The 23,525-nt window shown below is 42.7% G+C and overlaps 1 protein-coding gene across 10 annotated transcripts in view; it reads right to left on the reverse strand.

Annotated features, from left to right (window-relative positions):
- The window catches only part of CLASP1 (cytoplasmic linker associated protein 1), a 273,539-nt gene that overhangs the window by 157,977 nt on the left and 92,037 nt on the right, over positions 1 to 23,525 (reverse strand). For 9 of the 10 annotated variants that reach the window (XM_055087270.1, XM_028501167.2, XM_055087294.1 and 6 more), the window contains one exon: positions 9,305 to 9,372. In XM_055087270.1, coding sequence (XP_054943245.1) covers positions 9,305 to 9,372 — 68 coding nt within the window. Of the gene's footprint in view, positions 1 to 9,304; positions 9,373 to 16,600; positions 16,619 to 23,525 lie in introns of those variants that run through there. The other variant, XM_055087287.1, reaches the window with a different exon arrangement.

Below are 23,525 nucleotides of genomic sequence, written 5' to 3' on the forward strand. Positions count from 1 at the left end.
GAACCCGTGTCCCCTGCATTGGCGGGCGGATTCTTAACCACTGCGCCACCAGGGAAGCCCCTCCCTGTTCTTAAAAGTAGACGATAACAACGGTGTGTTTATTTGGGGGAGATTAATGCTTGCAAAATTCCTAAGAAGAATATACCTTACCTGGAACTGATGCTCATTTTCTATATTAATGTTTCTACTAAAAATCACAGGAAGGGCCATGCCCACGTCTTGAACCCGACTTGAATGACATAATGTGTTCCAGCTCTTCTTCACTTACAGCCCATTATTTCTGATGAATGGAGATGAAACAAGACCTGGTGAAGCTGGGTGGTGCCCAGGTGGGGCTCCATCATTCTCGTCTACCCACTTTAACATACATCTAACATTTTCCAAATAAAGAAATGAAAAGGGAAGGGGGTCAGAAGACCTTGCTCTGAGGCCGCCCGCAGGTGCGCCCAGAGAGTTTGGCCACAGGCCGTGTTCACCTTCAAGGATCTGAGCAAGGGTCCGACCTGCTCAGACTTCTGAAAAGTGAACCTCTCTCAGGCTAACATCAAAGTGACAGTGTAGCTAATACTTATAAATGTTTTTAACACTGTCCTGGCTGAAGGAAAAAGGAGACAGGAGAAGACCTCTTGGCCTCAGTCTCTTCCACCACAGAGCGGTCTTCATCCAGAGAGAAAGATCGGTCCTCATTTTGGCAACGTCGTACAACAGAACAGACCGGCGGGGGGAGAAGGCAGGGGCACCGTGAGCAGCTGCTTCAACAGCGCAGGCCAAGGGGCTGGAGAAGAGCGCTGGAGCCAGTGAGAAACGTCCACACCCACAGGAGCCGGTGAGGAGGCACACGGGCGGGGAGGAAGGTGGGGTCTCCGGGATGACAGGGAGCGAAGTCCTGACTCACACGCCTGGGTGGACAGTGGAGCAGTCGTCCACGGAAGATGTACAGAGAGAAGCTCGGACGAGGTCATGCTTAGCCATTCTGGGTTTTGTCTTTGAGCAAGAGGAGGGACATGAGTCTGGGAACGTGTCTCCAATACAAGAAGAAATGTCAGACAGGCAGCTCCTTCACATACGATTAGCAGCACTGAGACGGGGTGTGGGCAAGACACGCATTTATGGAAACATGTTATCTGGCTAGTAAACAGAGTTCCGGCCATGGAAAATTATAACCCAAAGGAGAGCACTGCCTGAGAAAGAAAAAGGCATAGGACCGAGCCAGCCTTAAGAATTTAGTGGCAAGTAGCAGACAGCAAACCTAGAAAGAACAGCCCAACAGCAGGAAGAAAAACATCAAAAGGAGGTCAGGCCAGAGGAGGCAAGGAGGAAGGATGCTTCCAGGAGGAGGAGATGGGGGTCAACGTGTCCAGCATGGTGAGGGGCTGGGCAGGGTGCAGACTGGCAACGCCAGCGGGTGGAGTAGCGTGGCCATCACCCCGTAACGGCGCCGGCAGCTGTGTCGGTGACGTAAGCGGACCCCGAGCCTGGAGCGGTCTGAGCAGGTGACTAGGCGAAGAGACTGAGACAGGGAATACAGATGTTTAAAAAAGCAAACCCCAGGCCCAAGACGGAGTCACTTACACTAGGCCGCACCAGCAGAGTGGGGCTCGATACCTAACCCAACTGCTGCTTCTACTTCCCTACCAACTGCGGTCGGTCAGGAATTTCCCGATCAGCACCAGGGAGGTCACCTGTCTCATGCGCGTCCTCCAGCCCCAGTGAAGGTGAGGTCACTGCCACACAGACCCGTCCCGTCCCCTACAGGTGGGTTACTTTAGCCTGAAATAATCTTTTCTGTTTATGACTTCCTTGTCTTGCCTTTAAAAAACCTTTCCCTGGGGTCTTCCCTGGTGGCGCAGTGGTTGAGAGTCCGCCTGCCGATGCGGGGGACACGGGTTCGTGCCCCAGTCTGGGAGGATCCCACACGCCGCGGAGCGGCTGGGCCCGTGAGCCATGGCCGCTGAGCCTGCGCGTCTGGAGCCTGTGCTCCGCAACGGGAGAGGCCATAAGAGTGAGAGGCCCGCGTACCGCAAAAAAAAAAAAAAAAAAAAAAAAAAAGACTCGTTCAGTAAAGCCAAGTAGATCTTTAAAATTTACTTGGTTGGGCTTCCCTGGTGGCGCAGTGGTTAAGAATGCACCTGCCAGTGCAGGGGACACGGGTTCGAGCCCTGGTCTGGGAAGTTCCCATATGCTGCGGAGCAACTAAGCCCGTGTGCCACAACTACAGAGCCTGCGTGCCACAACTACTGAGCCTGCACTTTAGAGCCCACTAGCCAAAACTACTGAACCCGCGTGCCACAACTACTGAGCCTGTGCTCTAGAGCCCGCGAGCCACAGCTACTGAGCCCGCGTGCCACAACTACCAAAGCCTGCGCTCGTAGAGCCCGTGCTCTGCAACCACAGAAGCCACTGCAACGAGAAGCCCACGCACCACAGCAAAGAGTGGCCCCCGCTCATCTCAACTAGAGAAAGCCTGCATGCAACCACGAAGACCCAATGCAGCCAAAAATAATAAATTAATTTTAAAAAAACTTTACTCAGTTGAATTTTGTTTTTTTTTAACACAGACGTCTCAGGAGAAGTTTGCTGTACAGGGGAGGAGAGAAGCAGAGCAATGAGAATGGCTGGAGATATAGGTATGCGTGTTTTTACTGAACGACACTCGGCATGCTTAAAAGTCAACAGGTCAGACAAAGGCGGGGCGAGGGGTGAGAACAAGTGCAGGCCAACCTCTCTCATGAAGTTAGGTGCAAACTCCTCGACAATGTAATCGCAAACTGAACACAACACTATAAAAAGAACTGTACACTATGACCAAGCGGGATTTATTCCAGGTATGCAAGAGTGGATTATTACCTGAAAAAAATCCATCAATATAACTCACAATATCATCAGGCTAAAGAAAAACAATCATATCAGTTGACATCAGAAAAAGCATTTGAAAAAAAAAAAAAAAGCAACACCCTAAAAGGAATCCAGATTGGAAAGAGAGAAGTAAAACAATCTCTATTCACAGATTAAATGACCTAGTATATAGAAAATCCTAAGGAATCCACTGGAGAGGAAAAAACTAGCTAAAAAATGGGTTAAGCAAGGTTGCCAATTACAAGATCAAATATAAAATTCTACTTTATTTCTATATGCTGGCAAAGAACAATCCAAAAATAAAGTGAAGAAAAGAATTATATTTACAATACCACCAAAAAGAATAAAATACTTAGGAAAAAATTTAACCAAATTTAACCAAAGTAGTGCAAGACTTATAAATTGAAAACTACAAAACATTGTTGAAAGAATTCCAAGACCTAAATAAACTGAAAGGTATCTTACGTTAATGGATTAGGAGGCTTAATGCTGTTAAGACGGCAATATTTCTCAAACTGGTTGACAGGTTCAACACAGTCCCTATCAAAATCCTGTAATTCATATGGAAATGCAAGGAACCCAGAACAGTCAAAACAATCTTGAAAAGAAGAACAAAGTTGAAAAACACAAACTTCAACCCAAATGTCCTTCAACTGTTGAGTGGATCAACAAAATATGGTGTATTTATAGAAAAAAATGTTATTCAGCCATAAAAAGGAATGAAGTACTGACATATGCTACCAGGTGGATGAACCTTGAAAATATTAATTGAAAGAAGCCATACACCATATGATTCCATTTATATAAAATGTCCAGAACAGGCAAATCCCCAAAGACAAAAGACAGGTTGTCAGGGACTGGAAGGACAGGGAAACAGCTAGTGCTAATGGGCACAGGTTTCCTTAGGGCTGATGACAATTTTCTAGAATTAGACAGTGGTGATAACTGCACAATTTTCTGAATATGTGAAAAACCACTGAATTATGCACTTTAACAAAGTGAATTTTTTTGGTATGAATTATATCTTAATATTTAAAATATGCTGATGATCAGGCGTCCCTGGTGGCGCAGTGGTTAAGAATCCGCCTGCCAACGCAGGGGACAGGGGTTCGAGCCCTGGTCCGGGAGGATCCCACATGCCGTGGAGCAACAAAGCCCGTGCGGCACAACTACTGAGCCTGCGCTCTAGAGCTCGTGAGCCACAACTACTGAAGCCTGCGCACCTAGAGCCCGTGCTCCGCAATAAGAGAAGCCACCACAATGACAAGCCCGCGCACGGCAACGAAGAGTAGCCTACCCCCGCGAGCCGCATCTAGAGAAAGCCCGCGAGCAGCAACGAAGACCCAACGCAGCCAAAAATAAATAAATAAAATATGCTGATGATTTCAGAAAAAAATCCAACACCCATTTGTAATAAAAAGCCAGATAAGTAGGAATAGATGAGAACTACCTCATCTTGCTAATGAACATCTACAAAAAGACCTACAGTTAACATCAAACTTAGTTATGGAAAACCTAGGACTGGGAACCAGGCAAGGAGGTTCACTCTCACCACCCTTATTTTACATATGGCAGAAGTTCTAGCCAGTGCAATAACGCAAGAAAAGGAAAGAAAAAGTATACACATCTGAAAGAGACAAAACTGTTCCTGCTTGTGGACGGTATGACTGTCTACGCAGAAAATCCCAAGGAACCAACAAAAACTCCTAGAACTAACAAGAAAGTTCAGAAAGGTTGCGATACAAGCTGTATAAAGAGCAAGCAGGAGAAAGCAGAGGGTGGATGGGTTGAAAAAAGTAGAAGACTCAATGGTCTGAAGCCCAGAAGAGTTCAAAGAATCCTTTCACACTGGGAGTCAGTGGGCAAATAAACAAAAAGGAGAAGCTGGGTGGGGGGCAGCTTTTATTTCGCTGCTACTGCAGCTTCTCTATGCTACCTGCTACCTAAATGTTCAATGGCTCCAGCAAAGAAGAAAATAAGGTGGTTTATTTTTTGACAGCAATTAAACATCTTGCTGGTCTCCCAAAGTTACTGATGAGAGACCAAGCTATTTGGATTAGGAATTCTAAAACCTTTAGGTGTGCGCCTTTCCGTTATTCTATTCTGGCTCTAACAATTAAAATAGTAAGTCTACGCATCAACAGGCATACCTCGTTTCAGTGCGCTTTTTCTTTACTGTGCTTTGCAGGTACTGCGTTCTTTTGGTTTTGTTGTTGTTTTGTTTTTTTTTTCCCCAAATTGAAGGGTTTGTGGCAAATCTGCATCAAGCAAATCTATTGAAGCCATTTTCCCAAACAGCACTTGCTCCCTTTGTGTCTCTGTGTCACATTTTGGTAATTCTCACAGTATTTCAAACTTTTCCATTATTACTGTATTTGTCATAATGATCTGTAATCAGTGATCTTTGATGTTACTATTGTAAAAAGATTATGACTTGCTGAAGGGTCAGATGATGTTTATCATTTTTTTAGCAAATAAAGTATTTTTTAATTAAGGTATGTACACTGTATTTTTTTTTCCAGATATAATGCTATTGCACCCTTAAAAGACTACAGTATGGTGTAAACATAGCTTTTATATGCACTGGGAAACCAAAAACTTCACGTGACCCGTTTTATTCGCTTTACTGCAGGGCTCTGGAACCGAACCTGCAACGCCTCCTAAGTACGCCTCTACAGTAAAAGCTGAACAGGCCTCTAAGAAATTCTGAGTTACGGCTTTCTTACAATCTGTTATTTTTTAACAGAGCCTAACAGAACTGTTTTCATCCTCAACCCTACCCCTATAAGCGCGCGCGCGCACACACACACGGACACACGGACACACACACGGACACATATACATACATACGCACATTCCACAAAAATAAGGAAACGGGGGGCAATAGTCACACCTGGAGCGCAACCACTGCGCCACCAGGGAAGCCCCAATCTGTTATTTTTTAACAGAGCCTAACAGAACTGTTTTCATCCTCAACCCTACCCCTATAAGCACGCGCGCGCACACACACACACACGGACACACACACGGACACACGGACACACACACGGACACATATACATACATACGCACATTCCACAAAAATAAGGAAACGGGGGGCAATAGTCACACCTGGACAATTAGAATAAAATGTCGCTGGGATGCTCCCAGTGCCACAGGGTTTTGGTATTCCTGATGATTAAATCATATTGTCAGTCCATTAAAACTCACAGAATATTCAAGATATATGTGAATCAAGCCAACATGCTGTATCCCGTAAACTTATACGGTGATGTAGGTCAATTATTTCTCAATAAAACTGGGGAAAAAATACTCATGGAGTGCATATATATAATCTTCTAGGCAAGGCCTCCAACATGGTGTGGTCTTTCTTCCCATTGCCAGCACTGTAATGAGATTCTGTCTCATATATAATAAAGGCATGAAGCACAAACTTGCTTTTCGGCCACCAACACCACCTCCTTGCCCATTACTTTCCATCTTGGTGTCAACAAGTTTTAAACTGGAAAACCACACAAGCTACACAAATACACACACACAAAATTAAAAGCATGTGTCAAGCCAGTCTCTTCAAGAAGTGATGCTGGGAAAACTGGACAGCTACATGTAAAAGAGAGAAATTAGAACACTCCCTAACACCAAACACAAAAATAAACTCAAAGTGAATTAAAGACCTAAATGTAAGGCCAGAAACTATAAAACTCTTAGAGGAAAGCATAGGCAGAACACTCTCTGACATAAATCGCAGCAAGATCTTTTTAGACCCACCTCCTACAGTAATGAAAATAAAAACAAACAAATGGGACGTCATTAAACTTAAAAGCTTTTGCACAGCAAAGGAAACCATAAACAGAAAGAAAAGACAACCCTCAGAATGGGAGAAAATATTTGCAAAAGAAGCAACTGACAAGGGATTAATCTCCAAAATATACAAACAGCTCATGCAGCTCAATATCAAGAAAACAAACAACCCAGGGAAAAAAATGGGCGCAAGACCTTAATAGACATCTCTCCAAAGAAGACATACAGACGGCCAACAAACACATGAAAAGATGCTCAACATCACTAATTAATAGAGAAATGCAAATCAAAAGCACAATGAGGTATCACCTCACACCCTCAGAATGGCCATCATCAAAAAATTTACAAACAATAAATGCTGGAGAGTGCGTGGAGAAAAGAGAACCCTCCTACACTGTTGGTGGGAATGTAAACTGGTGCAGCCACTATGGAGAACAGTATGGAGGTTCCTTAAAAAACTAAAAATAGAGCTACCATATGATCCAGCAATCCCACTCCTGGGCATATATCCAGAGAAAACCATAATCCGAAAAGATACATGCACTCCAGCGTTCACTGCAGCACTATTTACAATAGGCAGGACATGGAAACAACCTAAATGCCCCTCAACAGAGGAATGGATAAAGATGTGGTATATATATATATATATACAATGGAATATTCTCAGCCATAAAAAGGAATGAAATAGTGCCATTTGCAGGGACGTGGACAGACCTAGAGACTGTCATAACAGAGCGAAGTAAGTCAGAAAGAGAAAAACAAATATCATATAATATCGTTTATATGTGGAATCTAGAAAAATGGTACAGATGAACTTATTTGCAAAGGAGAAACAGAGACACAGATGTAGAGAACAAACTTACGGATACCAAGAGGGGAAGGGGGGGTGTGTGGGATGAATTGGGAGATTGGGCTTGACATATATACACTACTATGTATAAAACAGGTGACTAATGAGAACCTGCTGTACAGCACAGGGATCTCTACTCAGTGCCCTGTTGTGACCTAAATGGGTAGGAAATCTAAAAGAGAGTGGATATATGTATACACATAGCTGGTTCACTTTGCTGTGTAGCAGAAACTAACACAACATTGTAAAGCAACTACACTCCAATAAAAAAAAATAATAAACATAAAACAAAACAAAACAAAAAGCAAAAAAATAAAATACAAAATAAAAGCACGTGTCTAGCAACTGGCTGGACAGCCCTGCCCACACACACTGTCACCCCCCCCATCACTGGTCTCGGCTCTACCAATGATACAGTTGAAAGCACACAGGAAAGTACATATAAAAGTAGAGGGCAATATGCAGAAATTATGCCATGGTTAAAACTGCATACAAATTATACAGTTATAGGAAAATTAATCAGAAGATCATACAGAAAAATGAAAACTGATTTGCTGGGGATAGCAGAATCATAATTCATCTTTTTTCTTTTAATACTGGAATGATTTTACAAATGTTTGAAAAAGAAATTTTAAAAAAGCATTTTATAGGAAACACGCTATTTAAAGACAAATTCCGTACTGGTAACGATGGGTACACAACTAGAGTGTGAGCTGAAAGATCTGGATTCTGTTTCCTGCTCTGCCCTCAAGTATTATGTCCCTTTGCGGGAAATCACTCAAACTTCTTTAACAGCCTCAAGATAGTCAAAATCTGAAGGCTACGCTATGATCTCAGATCCCTAGCAATCCTGAAACAGCTACGATACAATGATGTATCCGAAGTTAGAAAACTTCTTGTTGGCAATGGACTTGCTGATGACTTCCAAACGGCATTAAGGATAAAGAAGAGGGAAAAAAACAAAGTTCTTACCCTCATGAATAAACAAAAAAACAGTTCTGCAGTAATATTCATTAAGAAGGAAAGTCAAGCCAGGTGAGGGCAGAGAGCGTTCCCTTACAACACTGGGTGCGCTGCTCTGGACGCCTGCGTGATGAAGTGGGCCCGCAGCCGAGCTCCGGGTGGAATAAGGAGGAGGCCCTAATGACAGCTGGGAACAAGTGCCTCAAGCAGAAGGAATCACAAGCACAGAGGCCCTGAAGCAGGAGAAACATGCTAAAAATGAGCAAGGAAGCCAACAGGCTGGAGCCAAGAGAACTTTCAGGAAGAACAACGGAAGATGACCTCAGAATGGGGGCTGCTGCAGGTCAGGCAGGGCCCGGTGGGGCACCGAGTGTCACTGCACTGGGAAACCTCTGGAGGATCCTGATGAACAAGGGATTGACGTTACTTGCGCTACATTCTAAAGGGATCAGTCCGGCTGCTGAGTGAAAAACAGACTTTTTTCAGGTGTGCGGAGAGAATAAAATCAGGAGCGCAGGCAAAACACCGTGACGGCTTGTACTAGGAGGAGAGACGCAGTTACAGGGGGAATCTTTAGGAGCCTATATGTATTTTTAAAAATAAAGGCAACGGGATGAGCTGGTGGATTCAGTGTAGGTTATAAAAGAAAGTCAATGACAACTCCATAGTTTCGGGCTTGGGAAGGTGGGTAAATGGAGGTTAAATCTTGAGACCTAGAAACTCCTATCAAGGTATCAAATTCAGCTATTCAGAAATAGTATACAGTGTAAGTAATACTTATGCTAAAAGTGGAAGTGAAGAAGCAAAAGTAGAATGGTTGCTTTTTCTACTCACCATTTGCAGACTGTATCATGTTTCCAGATTTTTGGACTTCATCAAATTTTGTAAAAATTACATTCAACCTGTATGGAGAAAAATGTATATATATATTATACAAACTATTAACCATATTACAATTACATTAACATATTTACAATCATAGTATACACTGAAGGTAAGACTCACTCATTGATAACAGACCCATCTAACAACAGTAGCTACGCTAACAGCATTATCAATAGCCAACAATAGTGAGCACCTGCTTATTACAAGCCAAGCACCAACCTAAGCTCTACCTGAAAGATCTCCTTTGATTCTTGCAAGAGCTGTATAAGGGGTTATCAGTATCCCCACATTACAGAGGAGGAAATCAAAACCCCCTTACTTAAGGTAACACACTTGATCAGGGTGGAGATGCCAGCCCCGAGAGTAAGAACCCAGAGTCCAGGCTCTCAGACATTATACTAAACTGACTGACGTCTCTACACAAAATGTATGCATCATGAAAAGTGTTTATTTCTCCTATTTCTGTCTAAGCACAGACTGCTGATTACTAAGGATAAAGATTTTCAAAATGCATTGATATTACAGTACAAAGGCTTTTCTGTGGCTTTTGCTTATTTTAAAAATGCTATAAATAATTTCTCTAGAAGCAAATGTTGTGACTGGATAATCTTCAGCTTAAAAATCTGCATGACATGTATTTTCTATTAGTGGATCACTTTCACCATGACATTTTAAAAGAAGCAAAACTCCTTAACCACCAAATATTCCATCCCTGTGACACCAAAAATGAGAGGAAAATTGGGGGTTGGGGAGGGGTTACCTTGCAGGAAAAGTCAAGAAAAAAGAGGCTTTCCGAGCGAAACACAGATATATTGGAATAAGCCTAAAGGTTGAGATTCCAAAGTCACGCACTTTTGCATTGAAACCTACGCCACCCATTTCCAGGACTAGACTAGAAACGTTAGCACTTTCTTACAAACCAGCCTGTCATGCAAGCTCTAATCATTTCAAACATGTTTGATTTCCTTTCCAACCAGGATGGAAGCCCCTTGGGTGTAGGAATGCGACCTATATTATCTTTGGTATTCTGTGTACACCACACATCACGTCATGCAGGACGGTGACATCACCGAATGAGAAGGCTGGTGCCTGGTCCCGTCCCCGCCCGCAAGGTGGAAAACTAGGTAGTTCACACACTCTGGTCTCAGCTCATGCACGCGTTCATTGGCCGAGCCAGCACTGAGCTAGCTAGATGCTGAGTGTGGGAAGGTCCCACCCTCTAGAGCTCCTACTTACCTCTAACTCATTCTATTCTACTTAGACTGTGACATTCTGAGAAACAGGGGAGCCAAAAATACTCATGAGCAAACACGAGGTAAGTGAAGGGGAAGAACCAGCCTGATAACACGGCCCCTCCTGCTTCCCGTCCCACGGCGGATATTGATCTTTTCAACCCATCTTTCCATCTAAGTCCAGATGTCGCCTCAGAATCCTTCCCAAAACTGCTCCAGGCAGCTACGACCAATGAATCAAAGTCGGCACCGAGTTAAAGTTCTATTTGTCATCCCAGGACCAGAGGAGTAAAACTGTTGCTCACTTGCAACTCCCGTGGTTACTAAAAATCTGGAAAGATGCCTTAGAATCAAGTTCTTATGATGTTTCCATCACCTGCCCTTTTACAAGTAACCAAGATCCCCACTGGCTTAACAAGCCCATAAATAATACCCCTACACAGGTTGCCGGGGCCTGCCCTGAGCAAGTTACCACTTTATTGCATCATAGCCACACCCTCTGACGTGAGCATGTCTGCTAGGCTGCACATCGGGGACAAAGGGCACCTCCAGCTGGTTGCCCTGTTGCGTATTTCCTCCATTCCTGGGAGAGCGTTCACCATTAACGACGGCAACTGTGGAAGCACCTGTAGATTCTCTGTAGCTCGCAGGTAGGGTCTCCTCACCGCGGCCAAGGGACCCACAACTGGTAGGCCCAAACAACTAGGTAGGGGAAGGCTAAGAAGATTACCGTTGTTGGCACCTGCACCGTAATTCAGAATTACTTCAGGCAGGCGTGCTTTCCCGCTGCTTTCCAGCTCCTGCCTCAAGAGCTGCCTAGACAATGGCTCCTGTCCAGATGACCACCTCCGGATCGCAGGAGCCTGGCTTTATGACAGTCCAAGAGCAACAAAACCTCCCTTGGGGTTGCCTTCTGTCTCCTAGCCCTGAGCACAGCAATACAAAATGCCTCTCCCAGGACCTACCAACTTGCACAAGTCTGAAAGGGTGAGTTTTACAGGTTCAAAGACGTTGAATACATAACTAATGATCACCCTCTGAAGCCACCAATTTTTTTGCACTTTCTAAATTTTAAATCTTTGGATCTCAAATATAAAATAAATTTTCTTCACTAGTTTGACAAATAACCCAATACCATTTTCCTCTGATTTTTCTGAATTTAAATTTTATTTTCAACTCTTCAATGCAACTGGTGTTTATTTTACTTTAAGATTTAGATCTAATTACGCCTTCCTAGAATATTTTATAACATAAGTTTAAAATAATTTCCTAAAAGCAAATACTAGTAATCTCACGGTAAACAAGCTCCAGCTCTACACTCAGAGTTTATAATTGGCTTTTCGGTCCACTACTCTTAAATAGGAGCAGGTACCAAGGATTATAAACTACATGAGCAAAGCTTGTAATATGAAAAAGAGAGACCAAAAGGAACACACACATACCCCCAAATCCCAATTTAGAGAAGAGACTACGAACAGTTTCTTTATATATTATTTATATTTTCAAAGAGATGAGAAAATATTTTAATTATAAAAGCACACAGGGGTCTTCCCTGGTGGCGCAGTGGTTGATAGTCCGCCTGCCGATGCAGGGGACACGGGTTCGTGCCCCGGTCCGGGAAGATCCCACGTGCCGCGGAGCGGCTGGGCCCGTGAGCCATGGCCGCTGAGCCTGCGCGTCCGGAGCCTGTGCTCCACAAGAGAGGCCGCGACAGTGAGAAGCTGCGCACCGCGATGAAGAGTGGCCCCCGCTTGCCCCCAGCTGGAGAAGGCCCTCGCACAGAGACGAAGACCCAACACAGCCAAAAATTAATTAATTAATTAATTAATTATTTTTTTTTAAAAAAAGAATGCAACACAATTCTTAAAAAAAAAAAATGCACACGGGGAGGAGCCCTTCAAAATGGCACCGTAAGGACCTCTGAAAATTTGCTCCTCCAAAGAAGCAAAGAAAACATCAGCAAAATCTGGCAAAATCAAGCTTCCCAAAACTAGAAATTAAACAAAAGCTTGCAACAATCCGAGCATTCTTCAAGCAAGAAGGCTGAATCTTGGTAAGAACAGTAAGTTTTCCATTGCTTTGCAGGTGCCCTATTTCCATCTCAACTCAGGCTGAAAACCAACAGCCTCACAACCACTAGAAAAAGCTGAACAAGTCTGGAGCCCCTAAGAATCCCCATTCCCAGAGAACTGTCATTATCTGACCTGCCTGGCATATCCCCCGAACCCCCATTCACAGGGCTTGTCTTTATCGCACCTCACTCAGAGCATGCTCAGTGTGAGACCCTTTTCCCTGAGGCCACAATCAAAAATAATCCACAATGACTACTTAACATAGCAATAACTGCCAGGGCAAAGAAACTGACCAAAAAACTGGAGGATGAGATGTTCTCAGGAAACTTTGAAAAGCTCTGACACATTCCTGGGAATTTAGAAGATCACATATAAGGGCAAGGCTGTGTGCATGCCAGAGAATGACCCAAGGCACTAATGTCTCACCTCTGGCTGACCATGAGATTCTGCACAAGCAGGCAGTAAAGAGACATAAAGGCAGGAACGTATAAAACTGCCTGCCAGAACACTGAAAGCACATCCCAACATACAGAGCCTTCAGCAAAGGCACTGAAGGAAACCCCTGCCCAATCATCAGCTGAACGCTAACCTAACCAAGCACAGATGACTACAGTAACCACACACAACCAAAAAATACAGACTTTACGGTATTAGCTCAGATAAGTCACTAAATAAGCAATGAGCAATGAAAACAATAAACACCAACAACAGCAAGCCTGGGGAGGGGTGAAGAATGTGATTTCCAAAGTTGCCACAATACATAATTTTAACTAATCAGTTTCAACAAAAAATTACAAGACACGTAAAGAAACAAGTAAATATGGCCCATCAACAGGGGAAAAAATCAGTCACGGAAACTATCCTTAAAGGACTAACTAGATGAATACTTGAAATCAACCATTATTAATGTTTAAAGAAATAAAGGAAATTATTTCTAAAGAACTAAAGAAAATATAAGAACCAAGGTCTCACCAAATAGAGAATATCAATGAAGAGATAGAAAACATAAGCATCATACACAAATTTTCGAAATGAAATTAAACATTTATAAACAACTTAAATTAAAAATTCAGGGCTTCCCTGGTGGCGCAGTTGTTAAGAATCTGCCTGCCAATGCAGGGGACACGGGTTCGAGCCCTGGTCCGGGAAGATCCCACATGCCACGGAGCAACTAAGCCCATGCACCACAACTACTGAGCCTGCGCTCTACAGCCCACGAGCCACAACTACTGAAGCCCGTGTGCCACAACTACTGAAGCCTGCGTGCCTAGAGCCCGTGCTCTGCAACAAGAGAAGCCACCGCAACAAGAAGCCCGCACACCGCAACAAAGAGTAGCCCCTGCTCATTGCAACTAGAGAAAGCCCGCACGCAGCAACGAAGATCCAACACAGCCAAAAAATAAATAAATAAATAAAATAATTTTTTTTTAAAAAATAAAAATAAAAATTCACTAGAGAGGCTCAACAGTGATTTCAGTCATTGGGGTGAAAAAGCAGCAGCAAACTTGCAGATGAGTCAATTGACACTATCAGGTCTGAGAAACAGAAGAAAAATGAACAGGAAAAATAAATAAATTAATAAACAGAGCCTGAGAGATTATCTTCTTACTATACCAACATACACTTAATGGGAATCCCAGAAGGAGAGGGGAAAGGAAAAAGGACAGAAAGAATATGTGAAGAAATAATGACCGAAAACATTCTAAATTCATGAAGCTCAACAAACTCCCAATGGGATAAACTTAAAGAGATCCTAACCTAGACACATAATAAGCAAAGGATGAAAAGAAAAGACAAAGAGAACACCTTGAAAACAACAATAGAGAAGCCATTCATCACGTACAAGGGCTCGCCAATAAGATTAGTAACTGATTTTTCATTAAAAACAATGGAGGCAAATGTAGAATAGACAGCTAGTGGGAAGCAGCCACATAGCACACGGAGATCAGCTCAGTGCTTTGTGACCACCTAGAGGGGTAGGATAAGGAGGATGGGAGGGAGACGCAAGACGGAGGAGATATGGGGATATATGTATATGCATAGCTGATTCACTTTGTTATAAAGCAGAAACTAACGCACCATTGTAAAGCAATTATACTCCAATAAAGATGTTTAAAAAAATAACAAAAAACAATGGAGGCCAGGCAGCTGTGGGATAATATATTCAAAGTCCTGAAACTAAAAATCTCAACCAAGAATTCTATATCCAACAAAATCACCCTTCAAAAATGAAGCGGAGAATCCTCTCTGGACCAAAGACACTTCAGTCTTTACATGAAGCCATACTACCAATATAATAAAGTGCAGACTTGCGGAATGGGGGTGGGGGATGAAGGAGAATTTAGGACATTTCTTGATAAGCAAAAAATAAAATAAGACTCCAAATTGTAATGAAAGAACACAGTACAAGAGCCCAAACCCACATGAAGACATCAGTAAAAGTTCAGTCAGGCTTCCATATTCGTGGGTTCCACATCTGGGGATTCAACCAACCGTGGACCAAAAAGAGTTTTTTTTAATTTTAGATAGTTCCAAAAAAGAAAACTTGAATTTGTCACATGCCAGCAACTATTTACATAGGATTTACATTGTGTTCAGGTATTTTAAGTAACCTAGAGATGATTTAAAGCATATAAGAGGATAAGTTATATGCAAATACTACACCATTTTATATAAGAGACTCGAGCATCCATGGATTTTTGGCATCCACAGGGAGTCCTAGAACCAATCCCCCACACATCACAAGAGGTGATGAAAAACTACAAAGGTAAATATAAAACACAGGTAAACATAAAAGACAGTACAAATGTTATTTTTTTGTTAACTCTTCGCTGGTCCTACATGACTTAAAAGGACACTGTGTAAAGCAATAATTATAAAACTGTATGTTGGCTAGCTTATAATGTACACAGATGTAATCTGTATAACAAGAATAGCAAGAGAGAGGATGGGAGAAAATAGAGCTATGTAGGAGTAAAGTTTTTAATACCAAAATTAAGAATAATAATTCAAACTAGACTGCTATAATTTAAGATGTTAATTGAAATCCCCAGAACAAACACACTAATAATTCCATAAAACAAACAGCAAGAAAATTAAACTGGCATACTAGAAAATATCTATTTATTACAAAATAAGGCAGTAATGAAAGGAAAGAGGAACAAAAAAGTCATGACATACAGAACACAAAGAGCAAAATAAAATAGCAGAAATAAAGTCTACCTTATCAGTACTACATTAAATATGAATGGATTAAACACTTCAATTAAATGGCAAAGATTTTCACGCTGAATAAACAAACAAGACCCAACTACATGCTATCTACAAGAGATTCATTTTAGACACAAAGACACAAAGGTTGAAAGTAAAAGGATGTAAAAAGATAATCCATGCAAAACAGTGTTCAAAACAGACCTAGGGTGTCTATAGTAAGTAATATCAGACAGTATAGACTTCAAGACAAAAATTGCTACCACAGACAAAGAAGGACATTTTTACAGTGATAAAAGGATCAATGTATCAGAAAGACATAATTATAGGCACCTAAGAACAGAGCCCCAAAATATACGAAACAAAAAGTGACAGAACTGAAGAGAGAACTAGGTAATTCATCAGTATTATTAACAGAAGACTTCAATATTGCACATTTCAAATACAGATTCTTCTCAAGTGCACATGGAACATTCTCCAGGACAGACCACATGTTGGGCCATAAAACAAGCCCCAATAAACTTCAAAGAACCGAAACCACAGAAACACAGAAATTATAATCTGTGACCACAATAGGATAAAATTAGAAATGAGTAACAAATAGAAATGGGAAAGTTACAATTAATGTAGGAATTTAACAAAACAGCCCTAATAACAAACAGGTCAAAGATGAAAATAAAAGGGAAATTAGATACTACTTTGAGATGAATGAAAATGAAAGTACAACATACCAAGTGAAATAAGTCAGACAGAGAAAGACAAATGCTGTATGATATCACTTATATGTGGAATCTAAAAAAAAAAAAAAAAACTAGTGAATATAACAAACAAACAGACTCACAGATATAGAGAACAAACTAGTGGTTACCAGTGGGAAGAGGAAAGGGAGAGGGGCAATATAGGGGCATTAAGAGGTACAAACTATTAGGTATAAAATAAGCTATAAAGATATATCGTACAACAAAGGAAATATAGCCAGTAATTTATAATAACTATAAATGGAGTATAACCTTTAAAAATTGTGAATCACTGTTTTATACACCTGTAACTTATGTAACATTGTACATCAACTATACTTCAAAAAAAAGCACAACATACCAAAACTTATGAAATGCAGCCAAACAAATGCCTATATTAAAACAAAGATCTCAAATCAATAATTTAACCTTCACCTTAAAAAACTAAAAAAAAAAAAAGCAAAGCAAATCAAGCAAAAGGAAGGAAATAACAAAGATTAGAGTAGAAATATATGAAACAGGGAAGAGAGAAACAATAGACAAAATCAACAAACCAAAAGTCAGTTCTTTGATCAACAAATTTGAGAAACCTTTAGCTAGATAGATCAGAAGAAAGAAGACTCAAATTACTGAAATAAAAATATGAAAGAATGCACATTACTGCTGTCCTTACAAAAATAAAAAGGATCACAAGAGAACACTATGAACAACAGTACGTGAAAAATTAGTCAACTTAGATAAAATGGACAAATTCCTGGGCAGACACAAACTACCAAAACTGACACAAGAAGAAACAAAATCTGAATAGACCTATAACAAGTAAAGAAATTGAATTCAGGAATCAAAAACGCATCCCTAAAGCAAAGCCCAGGCCCAAATGGCTTCACCTTTGGTGAATTCTAACAAATGTTTAAAAAAGAATTAGCACCAATCCTTCACAAACTCTTTCAAAATAGAGACAAGAATGGGAGAAACTGTGGGCAGGGGAGGACAGAATAAGGGAACTCTCTTGTCCTTTCCAGTCAGTTTTTCTATAAAACGAAAACTGCTCTAAAAAATAAGTCTACTACTTAAAGAAATATATGTATACCCCTAAAAAACAGAAGAGGAGGGAATGCTTTCTATGAGGCTAATATTACAGTAACAACAAAACCAGAAAAGACGTCACAATAAAAGTACAGACCGATACTCCTTATGAATCCAGCAGAAATAAAAAGAGTTGTACACCATAACCAATTGAGATTTGTCCTAGGAATGCAGAGTTGGTTTAATATCTGAAAATCAATTAATATAATACAACATATCAAGAGAATAAAAAACAAAGTTACATAATCATCTCAGTAGATGCGGAAAAAGTATTTGAAAAACTCCAACACCCTTTCATGATAAAAACACTCAAGAAGCTAGGAATAAAACTTTATCAACCTCATAAAGTCATACAGAAAAAAACCCAAAGCTAACGTAAAATATGGTGTGAGATTGAAAGCTTTTCTTCTAAGATCAGGACAGGACAACGCTGTCCCCTCTCAGCACTTCTATTCAACATCTTACTGGAAGTTCCAGCCAGGGCTTTTAGGCAAAAAAAAAAGAGGAAATAAAAGGCATCTAGATTGGAAAGGAAGAAATAAACTCTCTCTACGGGCAGACGACATATCTTGTATTTAAAAATCCCAAGAAGTCCACGGCAAAACCATTAGAACCAGAGAGTTCAGCAAGGTTGCAGGATTCAAGATCAATACAAAAAAATCAATTGTATTTCCCTACGTTAACAATGAACCATCTGAAATTGAAATTTAAAGATTCTGCTTACGATAGCACCTAAAGAAAATACATAGGAATTAATTTAACAAAGGATGTGTAAGACTTGTCCACTGGACACTACTAAGCAATTGCTGAAAGTTAATTAAAGACTTTTAAAAATGGAAAGACATTCCACATTCATGGACTGGAAGGCAATGTTGTTAAGATGGCAATATTCCCCAAACTCATTACAGATTCAGTTCCTACCAAAATCCCAGCTGTCCTTTTTTGCAGAAATTGACAAACACATCATAAAATTCACCTGGACACAAAAGGCACCCAGAACAGCCAAAACAATCTTTAAAAGAACAAAAGTGGATTTCGAAAGTTACTACAAAGTTAAATTAATCAAGACAGTGTGCTACCAGTAGAAGGACAGGCATACAGATCAATGGAATAGAACTGAGATCACAGAAAGAATTTTTTTTTTTTGGCCGCCCCGCGTGGCTTATGGGATTTTGTTCCCTGATCAGGTATTGAACCGGGCCTCTCTTAACCACTGGACTGCCAGGGAATTCCCAAGAAACCTTTATATTAGTGGTCAGCTGATTTTCAACCAAGGTCCCACAAAGATTCCATGAGGATCAAAAGCACAATGAGAAACTCATTAGGATGGCTATTTAACAAAACAAAACAAAACAGGAGATAACAATTGTTGGCAGGATGTGTACTGCAGACAGGAATGCAGAATGGTGCAGCAGCTGCAGGACAGAATGGTGGTTCCTCAAAAAGCTTACACCCAAAAGAACTGAAAGCAGGGGATGGGACAGATATTTGTACACCCATTTTCACAGGAGCATTACTCACAGGGCAAAATTGTGAAGCTATAAATGGGAGAGAAAAATAAGAGAATCAGAAGACCAACTAGTCCAAGCGGTCATTATATTCTTAAAGAAACTTGCCCAGATCTAGACAGCACGAGGTTCCAGTCTGAAAGGCCCTCCAAGCGCACAACAAGAAATGAAAAGAGTCTCATATAAGACCCATCATCATAAAGCTTCAGACAAATGGTGAGGACAAAGAGAACCGAAGTTGTCGACATACAATAAAGAATCAGAATGACTTTGGGTTCTCACTAGAAACACTGAAAGCTGGGACACAAGCAGGGGAGCGGGGGCACGAACTTCAACATTCTGGAGGAAAAAAAGGACTCCCAACCTAGACCTCTAAACCCTGACAAACTATCAGTACCAAGATAGAATAAAAATATTCTCAGACTCAAAACACTTTCCTTCTCCACATCTTTTCTCAGAAAGCTACTGGAGGATATGCACCACTATGATGAGGGACAAAACCAAGAAGGACGTCGTCTCCAAGAAACAGCAGGTGCACCTGCAGAGAAAGGTGCAGTGCAGTCCCCGGAGGTTGATAAAGTAAGCGAGAGGCAGTGGAGGCGGCTGCTGTGGACTGCAAGGGCAGGCTCAAGGAGACGTACCTGACTCGTACGTCAGCGGGTAGACAGCACTGGTGCAAGAGGAGCATGCAGACAACTACGCAGATGAAGGTAAGACACTAACCCATGGAAACAGGGTGCACGGTGGGTGGGGAGAGACAGTCAAGTCATCAAAGTTCACCAAACATAAATAGGGAGCTGTGAACAGCCTACACAGCCAGAGAATAAACTAAATGTTGTCCTAATCAAAATGAAAACGTGACTATGCTTGGTGGACGAGGAGACGGTAAGTGCACCTGAGGGAGGGTGGGAGGAAAGAGAGCTGAAATTCACCCTCCGTAATGTGAAGTAAAATTCTTAGATTGACACAAAACTAAGAAAACAGCGGTGCATGCACAGTATTTAGAGGCAGAGCAACAGATACAACATAGTCAGTAAAAACAGTGGACGGTGTTTGCCTCTAAGGAAAAATGGCAGGAGAGATAAGGAACTGCCTTTTTACAATGTATCCTGTAAACCTCGTCAACTCTCTCTGTATGAATGACAGAAAATAAAATTTAAAAATGAGAGGGGGTATTACAGAGCACATTTCTCATCTGCTTTTGCCCTGGGCCCTCCCTATAACACCAAAGCTTTAGCAAGCAAATTAAAATTAAAAATAAGAAAGCCTCAATTCTCCCCTTAACAATACAATCATGAGATAATAATGGCTAGTAATGTTTATACAATTTTGATGAACAAATATTATGAGAGCTATTCAAAACTGTAGGGTCACAGGAAGGAAAAGTTTAACAAATAGTTACAATGCATCCACTGACATGCTTCAGTTCTATCTTAAACTATCATCAGATTTAAAGCTGCTGCTGTTTCAGGAGCTTGGTTCCCAGGTGATGGTTCCAGAAGAAAGTTAACACCGGCGATCTTTTTACCAAAGCTTCGCAAGCTAAGATACACCATATGGAATGGAAATATATTCTGGCACATACAGCGGGGTGACAGTGAGTGTACACGCAGGCTGACGGCACCTGTCTGCGAAGGGAAGCCTTGGGGAGTGAGTGACAGGGCGCCCACTGACGTTTTCCTTAGTTCCAAGCACACCTCACAAATGTCCTACAGCGTATGGCCTCGTATCACCAACAGCTAGAAGTGAATCCTGTAGTACCTGTTTTCTGAACACATCACGTGTGTGAACTGTGAAAACAATACGTGTAAAACGACGGAAAATGGCCAAACACTGCGCTGATGACGTCCGCGGCTCAGCTGTGCCGACAGCCCACGGAGGGGAGACACCTCCTAAGATGAAGGCTGGGCCGAGCATCGCCACTCCCTTCTCAGGAGAAACGTGACTTCAGCCAGCGGATGAACCACTCCAATAACTACTGAACACATGGCCCCAAAGCGCGATTCCAGCTCCTCCAAAGTGAAGCCGAGAGCGCACGGGTCTCTCTTCCCAACTGTGAAATGGGCAAAGAAAACTACTGCCAAAATCAAATCATTACTCTTGTTCCCTAAGTCAGGTAGCTGACGTTAGGAAGGCATTCTTTTTCATCACGTACTTCCTGGAGATTCAATTAATCTTCTTCTCAAACACAGCACTCACTCAATGAACAAACTCGGAAGACGATAACGTTTTTATTCCAGGACTAAACGCAAGTTTTAGAAAACATTAAGCAAATTCCACAATGTTTTGCTGGTGCTATGGAATATTGCCAAGCTGAAGACTCCCCTATGCTCTCACATAGTAACAAAAAAACCCTGTGATGAAGTAAAAGAAGTCTAGAATATTCAAGTATTCCAGTCAGCCACTTGGAGCCACACACAGCAGATACTGAATTTCCCAAACAACGGTAGGAGATTCTTTCCATGTCTTGTTCCATCTGGACACGGTCCCCAACAAAAGTAAGGTGGCGGCCGGAGCCTCTGGCCCTCACAGTGTGAGATCCCACGTAACGGTCTTGTCATAAATACAAAGAAACATGAAGTTTCCGATCCTTTCACTACAGTTTTTGAAGCACTAACAGCCTAGTTCTCCAAGCACTGCCTAGTTCTCCAAGCACTGTGTGTCTGCCAGATTTTTACAATACGGGCCGTAAAGGATGTGGGTCCACTCCCCTAGGCTCACCCTCTCCCTTCGGTCCAGAGTTTTAGGGAGGATTTCAGCTAACGTGAGATAATGGAAGCTCTCATTCCTGTTCACAGAGGCTCTAAGTCTTCTCTAGCTTCTTTTTAATATTTATTTAATATTTCCTTTTTAAAAGGGGGTGGGGGGATGATGGGGGGAAAGAAACCACATGACTGGGAATCGGGAAGAGAAGGTTCTCGCCCCAGCTCTGGGAGGGACCTTACCTGGACCAATCTCCGTGGAGGGGTCCCCAAGACCTGCCCACGTTTCATGATTCACTAGGAGGACTCACAGGCCTCAGCACAGAGTCACACGCCCAGCTGTGATCATTACGGTAAAAGCGCACAAGGAAAATCAGCAAAGAGAAAGGGCGTGTGGGGTGAAGCCCACAGAAGCCCAAGCAAGCTTCGCACCAGAGTCACACGCTGAATTCCCCAGCCACAAGCTGGGACGCCGCGGGTGGGACGCCGGCCCCTGGGAGAGCTCGTTGAGTCTGAGAGCAGGGTTTACGGGCGCTGGTCACCCAGGCACCCCCTGCCCAAGGCTCCGCAATCGCCAGACCCCCGCAGGAAAGCAGGCAGGCAGCCCCGCCCCGGCCGGGCTGCAGCAAGAGACCCCCCGCCACCCCCGGCCCACTCTGTGGAAATGGTGGAAGCCCCCCACATCCAAGCTCCCAGGCCGCAGCCCGGGCCGCCCCTGCAAGCAGGCCTGCAGAGTGAGCTGCCTCCTGTGCTCATCTCTCTGGACCTCAGTTTCACCATGTCACCTCCCCGTCGTCGGCTGCTAGAGCGACCGTCGGACACGACCCCCGAATCCCACGGGGAAGACGGGGCCGGTCATGGCCTAGGCTCACCGTGAGCTACGCAGCGTGGTGATGCCGTGCGGGAGCAGGAGAGGGTCTCGCTGCCCAAGGCCTGCTTCCCCGACGATGCTGGTGACGTCGTCACCAAACAGCCACCCCTACACCCGCCGCTGCTCTCCTGCTCATCTGTACCCTCCAGTTTTCCCTAACAGCCCGGTCAGTACTTTCTAGTGCAGCTCCCTCCTAAGTGCTCTCACCATCTATTCAAAGACCAGAAGGTTGAGGTTCATGAAATACAGTAATTAAAAACCCCTGTTCTCACAGATTGACTCTTGTAAATAACACGTAAAGTTGCTGTATTCTCATCTACTGCCTCTGTCCCACTGAAAGGCTCTCGGTATAAACGGGTGGTCTCTGCCGACCCCTCCCCCAGGGCTCATGGATCACACTGTCTGCTAGCATGGACTATTTCCAGCACCATTATAAAGTCTTGTAGTGCTTAAAAAAAAAAAAAAATTACAGGGGCCATGGTGAGAGCAACACTGCGGTCAGATGTGACTCTCAACAAAGAAAGATGCTCCCCCCCGGGTGCTCCAGGCACCCCGACTGCAGGGTAAGTTAAGCGGCCCACTTCCGTCACACCTGGCCGAGGGGCATCACGGCAGACGGCTCCTGTCTATTTCAACATTCCATCCCACATCGAGATGCCCAAGAGTCCGTAAGCTCTTCTGTGGAACGGGGTGGAGAAAATGAAGAACAGGACTTCAGTCTGAGCCCTGACTTGCTAGCTGGGTGATCTCTC

The sequence above is a fragment of the Physeter macrocephalus genome, chromosome 2, assembly GCF_002837175.3.
Source record: "Physeter macrocephalus isolate SW-GA chromosome 2, ASM283717v5, whole genome shotgun sequence".
Classification (NCBI taxonomy): domain Eukaryota; kingdom Metazoa; phylum Chordata; class Mammalia; order Artiodactyla; family Physeteridae; genus Physeter; species Physeter macrocephalus.